The sequence below is a fragment of the Ictalurus punctatus genome, chromosome 3, assembly GCF_001660625.3.
Source record: "Ictalurus punctatus breed USDA103 chromosome 3, Coco_2.0, whole genome shotgun sequence".
NCBI classification, from domain to species: domain Eukaryota; kingdom Metazoa; phylum Chordata; class Actinopteri; order Siluriformes; family Ictaluridae; genus Ictalurus; species Ictalurus punctatus.
In genome coordinates this window covers 32007055-32017621 of record NC_030418.2, presented here as the reverse complement: position 1 = coordinate 32017621, position 10567 = coordinate 32007055, and the positions used below count along the sequence as shown (strand labels likewise).

General features: G+C 38.5%; 1 protein-coding gene across 1 annotated transcript; it reads right to left on the bottom strand.

The window, feature by feature from the left end:
- Positions 1-2239: 2239 nt before the first annotated feature.
- Positions 2240-7010, bottom strand: lsm6 (LSM6 homolog, U6 small nuclear RNA and mRNA degradation associated). The gene is made up of 4 exons (XM_017463014.3): positions 6961-7010; positions 6276-6374; positions 3037-3150; positions 2240-2448 (listed from the first exon to the last, which is right to left on the bottom strand). Exons 2-4 carry the CDS (start codon positions 6367-6369, stop codon positions 2414-2416), a joined length of 243 nt encoding a protein of 80 aa, XP_017318503.1. The 5' UTR covers positions 6370-6374; positions 6961-7010; the 3' UTR covers positions 2240-2413.
- Positions 7011-10567: the final 3557 nt, after the last annotated feature.

Genomic DNA, 10567 nt, shown 5'->3' with positions numbered 1-10567 from the left:
ACCAATCAGAATCAAGAATGCAAGAGCGCTTTGATATGAGCTGCAGTAATTAATCAGGGTTTCCGACGTTCAGCATACGCAGGTCTATTAAAGATGTGGGTCATCAGATAAACTCGCTCTGACCTACATGCCCTCGTCTCAAATGGCAACAAGATCATATCGCGTGTTAATATTAATAATGAGAGAACAAAAAAAAAACACAACATTTTCACACCCAGAGGTTGCGCTCCTTCGCAGAGAGTGTTTGATTAGTTTTAAACCCGATGAGCAATGATTCAGCTTGTGCACTGAGACACTGCGACTTGCCAATCACACGAAAGGTCGTCGGCTGGACTTTTCCCTAATGAGGTCCAGGTGGAATGGCGGCTAATCAGGTCACCTTTAAAAAGCTCCTCGTTCAGAGCTTAGGTCACTGCAGGGAAAACACAGAACTTCCTTTTTTACCAATCACAATCAGGTGGCAGATTTCAGGAGAAGGAAAAGGGAAAAGTAACAGGAAATGACATGGAAAAGGAACAGAACGTGAGGAACATAATGGAGCGGAATGTACACCAATCAGCCATAACATTAAATCTACCTGCCTAATATTGTGTAGGTCCCCCAAGTGCCACCAAAACAGCTCTTACCCATTGAGGCATGGACTCCACTAGAGCTCTGAAGGTGTGCTGTGGTATCTGGCACCGAGACTTTAGCAGCAGATCCTTAAGTTGCGAGTTGGAGCCTCCGTGGATCGGACGTGTTTGTCCAGCACATCCCACAGATGCTCGATCGGATTGAGATCTGGGGAATTTGGAGGCAGATTCAACACCTTGAACTCTTTGCCAAACCATTCCTGAACTATTTTTGCAGTGTAGCAGGGTACATTATCCTGCTGAAAAAGGCCACAGCCATTAGGGAATACCGTTGCCATGAAGAGGTGTACTTAGTCTGGTGTACTGTACTTGGTGAACAGTGTTTAGGTAGGTTACACAGTACGTGTCAAAGTAACATCCACATGAATGCCAAGACCCAAGGTTTCCCAACATTGCTAACATTGCCCAGAGCATCACATTGCCTCTGCGGCTTGCCTTCTTCCCATAGTGCATCCTGGTTCCATCTCTTCCCCAGGTAAGAAACACACACGCACCATGGTGCAGTTCTGATGCTCATGTGCTTATTGTAGGTGGTGGACAGGGGTCAGGATGGGCACTCTGACCGGTCTGAAGCTACACAGCCCCATATGCAGCAAGCTGTAACGCACTGTGTGCTACAGTAGCTCTTCTATGGGATCGGACCAGTCGGGCTGGCCTTCGCTCCCCGTGCGCATCAATGAGCCTTGGGCACCCATGACCCTGTCGCCGGTTCACCGATTGTCCTTCCTTGGACACTTTTGGTAGGTACTAACCACTCCACACCGGGAACACCCCACAAAACCTGCCATTTCGGAGAAGCTCTGACTTAGTCGTCTAGCCATCACAAGGAATGTAAAGGAAAGTTATATAATGTAAGGGAATGGAATTTAAAGAAACAGAATGCTAAGGAACGGAATGGCATGTAAAGGGGTAGATCAGAACGTAAAGAAACGGAACAGGTATAAAACATAAAGGAACAGATCATATTAGTCCTGTAAAGTTTTTAAAAAAAATAAAATAAAAAAAAAAAATAAATAAAAAATAAAAAATAAATAAAAAAAAAATAAAAACACAACAATGTAAATGAACTGAACATAAAAGAAAAAAAAAATGTAAGTGAATGTATTGTAAAGGAACAGAATGGAACGTAAAAGAATAGAGCAGATTGTTAAAGAGTAGTATGGAAAGAAACAATGTAAATGAACAGAAGGTAAAGAAACAGAATGTAAAAGAATGGAACAAAGAAACAGAATGTAAAGGAATGGAACAAAGAAACAGAATGTAAAGGAATGGAATGGAATGTAAAGAAACGGAACAGAATGGAAAGAAACAGAATGGAAAGGAATGGAAAGGAAAGTAAAGGAATAGAACAAAGGAGCAGAATGAAAAACAGAATGTAAAGGAATGGAACAGGATTTAAAGGAATAGAATGTAAAGGAATGGAACAGGATTTAAAGGAATAGAATGTAAAGGAATGGAACAGAATGTAAAGAAACGGAATGTAAGCGACCAAAACTCATCCTCGTGCTAGTACACATGGGTTAGGCTCTGGGAGTACTAACGCAAAAACACTGCACTATATACACAACACACAATCACAACCGAAAAATAAATATCACAACAAACTGTTCAGTCGGAAAAATAGGATTTAATTGCAACACGTGTATGCAATAGCAATACAAACCTTCATTTACAAAATAAGAAGTCACTGAATCAAACAAACAAGCATATTAGTGAGGAAAAAAAAAAAAAAAAACTATATAAACAGCAAAATAACTGGCACATTTCAGACTGCAACAAATTCACATCTTCCTCTTCTGGGTGCTGATGTATAACACTACAAAACAGGAAACATGCATTAGATAAAGAAGTTACATGACAATTTAAAACAAATGCAGAATAAAAAAAAATTAGATAGAACTTATGCTAAGTTTATAAAGTCACTGAGAAAACCTGCTGGGGAAACCAACTTCTGGTCCAGAATGCCCGTTTGTGAGTTAGTCATTTTAGAGACACTCTCCGGGTCACCTAAGACCCTGGGGGCGGAGCTTCGTGGACATGGGTGGGAGCTCAAGTAGCTTAAAAAATAAATCTAAAAAGACTAATCTTACCAAATGCGCCTTTAAAGAATGAATTGTTGCATTTTGTAGAAACCCATTTATACTTACATTTAATGTTGTGGAACACCCACGAAACTGAACTAAAACTTCACCATATCGGTCATTACACACAATTTAAATCTGTTCATAGAGCGTCCATCGTGTACATTTCAGCAAGACGTGCATGTTGTTACTATAGAAACGATAACGCAGGTTTGTAACCTCGCTATATATTTTTTTTCCCCTGGCAATTCCTGACTGGTCAATAACTTCGAATAGGAAACACAATTCAATTCCATGCAGAGGCCGAATTTTTCACCACCTACCATTGTTTCCTCTGAGAAATGCATCTCCGTACTTATTCTTCAGCTGACCGTTGACGTACTCTTCCGTCTGCTCCACTGCGATGTTCATGTAGCCGTCGAGGCAAGCAAGAACACCTGGAGAAGAACACGGAGGTTCAGATGAGGAAAAACCTTACACAACCTTCATATTTCGGATGAGATGTGAAACCGTGGTCCTGACTCTCTGTGATCATTAAAAATCCCAGGACACTTATCGTAAAGACTAGGGGTATAACCCCGATGTCCTGCTGAAATTCCCCCCATTGGCCCTTCTCCATCATGGCCCTCTGGTAATCTCCATCCCTGATTTGGTGACATCACTCTCTCCTCTCCGGTAATAGCTGGTGTGTGGTGGGCGTTCTGGAGCACTATGGCTGCCATATAAAAGCGCTATATAAATGTAACTGCATTCAAATAAGCGAGGAGCACAACAAACATATTGGCTGAACTGAATGTTTGGCTTTAGAAACAACCAGCCCAGTGTATTCAAGTGTACTCCTTACTTATTATCATTAGGGGCTTAAAGCATTGACGACAGCACCCACACATAGCTACACCGACCTGACACAAACCAGACCGATTCTGCACACGGCTGCCTCTCAGATTTAGGCGTGTTCAATTTACGTAATTAAAGTGGTAATTTCTTCTTTTTTTGGGACACTCCTGGCACTGAAGTAAAACAGTTTCCTCCGAGATCAATCTTTCTTCTTAAACGCCGTGTTCGAGTTGTCGTCCGGACCGTACTCAAGACCTCATGGCCGTTATGTTTATTATAACGTCATCCTCTACAGCTGCAGTCTGCGTCACCCTGCCACTCGTTTATTGTATCGTACTGCATTGGATTTTACGTGGTCAGGATTATCATGCTGCATCATGGTCCTGGAGAGAAACGACATTTCATACCACTGTGTCAGATGGACAACCCCTGGCAAACATTACGGAATCGCCACACTTATGTTCACATAGCTGAACATTCTGGCTTCGTGAAACATACCTCAAACAAATTAAATCGTTTTAATTAGTGACATTTTTTTTCCCCAGATAAAGTAGAGGAAAAAAATATAATTTAAAATAAATAAATAAATAAATAAATAAATAAATAAATAAATAAATAAATAAATAAAAAAAAATCACTCAATGTTGAGGAAAAAATTATGGAATCAACAAAAAATTTAAATCTCAATTAGTACTTTGTTGCTCCTCCTCAGGCTTTTATGATGGCTGGAGATCTTTGAGGCGTGGACTTCACTAATGAAAAACAATATTCGCCATCTAGCTGGTTCCAACTTTCTCGAACAACGGTTGACAGATCAGCTTTGCAGGATGGAGCCTTGTCATGGACCAATTTTTTTTATTTCAACCATAAATTTTCACTGGGATTGAGATCCGGACTGTTTGCTGGCCAGGTCATTGAGTTGATCTGCCTTTCCTGAAGAAAAGCTTTAAGACTCTTTGCTCTGTGGTAAGATGCATCATCATCCTGAAAAATGACTTCATCATCATCAAAACTATTTATTATCGATGGAATGAGAAAAAGTGTCCAAAATTTCAGTGTACACCTGTGCATTGACTGTTGAGGTCTCCGCTGGTCCTTTACCTGACAGGAAACCCCGTATCATAAATGAGTGGGGAAATCTGATTTTCTTCAGACGGTCATCTTTATATGTTTCATTAGAACGGCACCAGACAAAAGTTCCATCCTCGTCTCCTTGGCCAGTGCAGATTCGTGATTCATCACTGAATATCCCTTTCATCCGATCATCCACACTCCATGACTGCTTCTCTTTAGCCCACTGTGACCTTGTTTTCTTCTGTTTAGGTCTAAGTGCTGGTTTTTGTGCGGCTTTTCTATACACAAATCCCATTTCATTCAGCTGATATCTCACAGCTCTGTCACAAGCACTGACTCCTGTTTCCTCCCATTTGTTTTTCATTTGTTTTTCTATTGTGATTTTCTGTTTTCAAGGCGTACCGCTTTGACTTTTCTATCCTGACGCTTTGACGTCTTTCTTCGTCGACTCTTGTGTTTTCCTTTTATAACCTTCCTATTTTGTTTATACTCGCACCAAATTTTAGACGCAGCTGACTGGGAACAACCTGGGAACATCTTTTGCCAGACTCCGTGTTGGATTACCTTCTTGAAGGAGTTTTATAATCCTCTCCATTGTTTCAACGGACAACTCTCTTGTTGGGGCGATGTTTCCTTTCAAAAAGTCCAAGGTAAAGGTCTGTAAGCACTCTCTTTAAACTGCAGACTAATTAGCATTTTTAGACTTGTGCTGGTCTTTGTTTTAGAAATGCAAATTACCAACCAATTCCATCATTTTTTCCTCTACTTGATCTGGAAATAAAATATGCCATTAATTAAAATAATTTCACTTAACTTGTTTGAGGTATATTTTATGAAAACAGAAAGTTCTGCTATTAAACAAAAATTGGTTTGTGTCATATCTGATTTTTTTTTTTGCTACAAATTGCTACAAAGTAAAAAAGTCAGGTGAACATCCTCCAAGTGTGGTGATTCCATCATTTTTGCCAGGGATTGTAATGGCTGTAAAGATCCCCTTACAGATGCATCTCAAAAAATGTGAATATTGTGGAAAAGTTAGTTTTTTTCCCACCCCTAATTTAATTAAACTTCATGAACTTTCATATCATCTTTACACATAAAGTGAAATATTTCAAGCCTTTTGTTTTGTTTTAATCTTAATGATTACGGCTTACAGCTCACGGAAATCAGAAGTCCATTATCTCAAAATATTAGAATAAAGAATTTATAATATAGAAATGTCGACCTTCTGAAAGGTATGTTAAAGCAACCTGGGCTTCCAGAACACCTCAGCAGTGCCACAGGTTGATTGTCTCCATACCACCCCACATTGATGCAGTAATTCGTGCAAAAGGATTAAAGCCCCGACCGAGTACTGAGTGCATAAATGAACATACTTTTCAAAAGGTCGACATTTATTTCTGTATTATAAATTCTTTATTCTAATATTTTTTTTGCGATACTGGATTTTTGATTTCCATGAGCTGTAAGCCGTAATCAAGATTAAAACAAAGAAAAGCTTGAAATGTTTCACTTTATGTGTAATGAATCTAGAACAAAAGAAAGTTCCACTTTTTGAATTAAATTACAGGGAAAAATTTTTTTTTTACATTTCTACAATATTCTAATTTTTTTGAGATGCACCTGTAGATCATCCACAGGTGATCTTCACCTCTGTAATCCACTCCAGAGTTGAGCTTCACCACTACTGGCCGTCCAATGATCTGCTTCAGGAAGTCACTTGGGGTCTGCTTGCGTACACTCATTTTCACTAAAGGAGAATGAAAAATATGATCATAATCATAAAATCAATATACCAATACATAGTGAGTTATGGTGCATTACACAATGCATAAACTCAGCAAATATAATTTACATACTGCACATTCACATTACAGTGTGTGGAGAAAGAATAAATTCTATATATAATCCAGCTTTTCAATGCAATTATTTGTTCCTTAACTTCACGCTAATTATAACTGTAACGTAATGGATGTTTTAGAATTACAACAGTTAGCTGGTCCGTTCAATTTAGCACGCTAACACCCTTTATCCTCACCTGTATTCCGACAAATCTAGCCTTCTGTCACGTGATTGGCTAGTTTTTCAAACGCAACAAGCATACCGCCAATCATATGCTAGATAGTCTTAATACCGGAAGCGGCGTTTTGTCGGAATACAGGTAGGAGAAAAATAATTTTAAAAAAAAACGTTCTCCGCATATGACTGCGACAAACTGAATCTGCTATAATGATAGAATATGTATAAATGCGGCTGAACTATAGCTCTAAATATAGTTCTGCTAAAACCCAAACATAATAAAAGCTAACTATGCTGTAAGGTTTGTTAATACTTACGTCTGTTGCTATGCTAGCTCCAACGTTTACTGCACGTCTTGGTGAACTGTTGGGCTGACGGTGTTCAGCCAATCGGCTTTTAGGATTAAAATAGAGTACGGATGCCGTCACGGGACAATGCAAAACGAATTTCATTAAACATGGCTGGAGAAGTATTGCTTTCTCGTTAAGGACTGTAAAGCAACATCTTCGCGTTATTTGCTGTGTGCTTGTGCTTGTTGACATAAATTATTCACTCAAACTGTCCTTGTTATTCAGCATATATATACTAAATAATTCAAAGAAACATGTAAAGGATGATTCCAGGATTGTGCCCTTGTAACTCTTAATTAAACTTAAGTGTTTATCAGTTTTCATCACTGAATCTATGAAAACACACATTTAACAATTCAAAAATGTATTACCCCATATCATGCAACAAACTCAATCTCTTTTTAACATTTTTGTATATCGACTGCTCTCTGCTCTTAAATATGTAACAGTTTAGAGCGCATCTTTTAGCATATATTTACGGTTTAACTAGCATCTGTGCTAATGGTATTATCACATAAAGGACATCGTAAAGATTCATTTTACTTTTCAACTATAATTTGCATACACTATATCATCGAAAAATATTATTGAAAATTAAGAAGAAATGAGACAACTTTCCCTTCTCATGATCTTCAAGAAATGTCCTGTTGAACTTCTGGAATATTCCAAATATTTCATAGGGGTGAATTTGTTCAGGTAATAAGGTTGAGTAAATGTTCATTAAAATGTAAGTTTTTCATAACCTACAATGTATGATTCATGGGGAAAGGATGTCTAAAGTATGTTATGTTAAACGGATTCACACATAAATGCACAAGTAATAAGATTTAAAACGTATTGTGGGGTTCGATTCCCGCCTCCGCCCTGTGTGTGTGTGTGGAGTTTTCTCCCTGTGCTTCAGGGGTTTCCCCCAGTTACTGTGGTTTCCTCCCCCAGTCCAAAGACCTGCACTGTAGGCTGATTGGCATCTCTAAATTGTCCATAGTGTGTGATTGTGCCCTGTGATGGATTGGGACCCCGTCCAGGGTGTCCCACAACTTGTGCCCCGAGTTCCCTGGGATTATTCTCCAGACTCCCCCATGACCCTGTGTAGGATAAGCGGTATGTATGTATGGATGGATGGATGGATGGAAGTGATTATATGTGATTTCTAGTTATAGTGGCCTGTTTTAAGTTCTATGTGCTGTAAATTTTGTTATCTATATGAAACATGAACATAGGCTGTGTTTAAAAAGAATTTTACAGTTACTTTACTTCAGTGGTACTGAATTAGGGCATCTCGACACAAAAGTGAGTAGTGGGGCCTTTGTGATTGGATCATGGACTGCTAGGAAGAAGGAAAAAAAACACTCCAAAGAACACTCCTGAACACTAGCTGTTGTTATAGCCAATAGAAATTTGGTCATGTCATGCTGTGCAGTTGATAAAATGTTGGCGCTAATTCATCTATAAACAATTGATGCTACGATAGATAAACAGAGTGAAATTCCCTCTTCCTCAAAAATATGGGGGGAAAAAAAGACTCAAGGTAAACAAAAATATGACTCGGATTACATAAAATATAGCATTACTATGCACGGAAGTTAAGCATGGTTTGCGGAGACCGCAGATTCAAAAGGCATTTTGAGACAAAACCCTCAAGCCATAAAGACATAAAGCCTGTCGAGTTTTTCAAAAGAAAGCAACAGGATCTGGACACGTCTCAAATTTTTTTTTCAAAAACGTGTGCACTGTTCAGGAGAAAGCACTTTGTACAACTCGTGCATCACATTGCAAAATGAAACAAAAAATTCAGAAGAATCTGCAGGTTTCCCATTGATTTCCACAGGCTATGACTTCATGTCTGTTCTTGTTAAATCTCATTATGTTCATTCATTTTAATAATTGTGCATTTTTCATATTGAGTGTACAATTTGTAATTCAATATTTGGCTCAGTATTTGTTTTATTTGTTAGGCTAGGTAGCTTGCACTTACTGAGGACTATGTTTGTGCATAAATTTATGTTTATAGTGGTCCCTTTTCACATCGATGTTATGTGAAACATTCATTTCGCACTGTAATACGCATATGCACTGCATTTAATAATTGATATTTTCCATTTTAAATACTTATGATATACAAATTAACAACTCAGTATGTAAGTTGATTTATTTCCTGTTACCTCAGTTGGGGGGGGTATTAGTAGTATTATTAGTAATGTTAGTAGAATGGCTAATTATTAGTAGTATTAAGAAGATTCGTATGCAATATTAATACACACTCCTTCATTTACTTCCATATGATAAAGAACGTTAGCGAAGTGTTGGGTTTTGATGTCCAATGTAAAATTTGGGTCCTGAAGTAAAACCAGTTGAGAACCACTGATCTACTTTTTTTACTTCCATAACTGTACAGTAAATATAATATCAGTCGCAATTGTGGAGTCAACTTCCACAGGAAATAAAAGCTCAAATCCATTTTTACTTACTGTATTACATTTTATGTATTTTTATGCATTCATGATTGTGCAAAAGGTGTGGTTAGTTTACCTTAACTGTCTTTTGTTCACTAAATGTAACGAGATACATTCATGTCAGGAAAACAAAATAATTCTCAATGTAAGTGCTTGTCGATGAGGTAGTTCCATCATAAGCTAAGTCTTTGGGGTTTTTTTTACCATTAATTAGAGGATCTAGAGGATGCCTTTCTAACCATGGTACATAATAGGACCTCAAGGAGTACTGTTATAATGTTTTTTCTGGGTATATGTCAATCTTGGGGCAGAATTTCCTGCTGAAAAAAAAATCCAGCTTGGTCTGGTTGGCTACCAGGTGCCAAAACACAGTCCGAGCTGGTTAAACTGGTCGACTGTCTTTGCCAGTGGATAAGATATTCTCCAGCTTCTTTAAGACTTCACTAAATTTTTCATGCACCTTTAGTAACCGCCTTTTCCTGGTTAGGGATCTGGAGCCAATCCTGGGAACACTGAGTGAGGCAGGAATACACCTGGATGAGACTCCAGTCCATCACAGAGCACCATGCACACACAAATATTAACATCTATGGGCAATTTATCATAGCTAATCCACCTTCTGGCATGTTTTTGGGATGTAGAAGGAGACCATAGATCTTGGAGGAATTCCACATGGACACTGGGAGTACATGCGTAATTCCACACAGGGAGTGCATAAATAAATAAATAAATACATGTTTGATATTATCCAGCCTTACTGTTGTGTTATTTCTTTAAAATAACTTTTCAGAAATGGTTTCCGTTGTACCAGCAATTACCAACTGGCAAATAAGGTCTACCAGTTTGACTAGCTTATGTGTTTGTGTGTCTGTGGTTGGTCAGGCTAAGCTGGAATTTTTTTGTAGGCTATTCTTCATCTGTCTGGTTTGTAGTGCTGATGAGGCTCTGAATATGCAGTTGCGTTATCCCTCTCTGAGTTTCTGTTGGACAGACCAATGAATTTGGTGTCCGTTTGCAGGAAAAGAGTCTCATCATCACCTGATCTTACAGTCCACGCCATCGCATAGCCATAATGTCCAGCCTGCTGACATTTATGTGGAGCTGCGTTCTGCCTGAATGGT

Coding starts and splice junctions, on each gene's coding strand:
- lsm6 (XM_017463014.3), bottom strand. CDS start 6,369: ATGAGTGTACGCAAGCAGACCCCAAGTGACTTCCTGAAGCAGATCATT. Junction 3,151..6,275: donor CTCTGGAGTGGATTACAGAG/GTGAAGATCACC, acceptor GTTCTTCTCCAG/GTGTTCTTGCTTGCCTCGAC. Junction 2,449..3,036: donor ATTTCTCAGAGGAAACAATG/GTAGGTGGTGAA, acceptor CCTGTTTTGTAG/TGTTATACATCAGCACCCAG.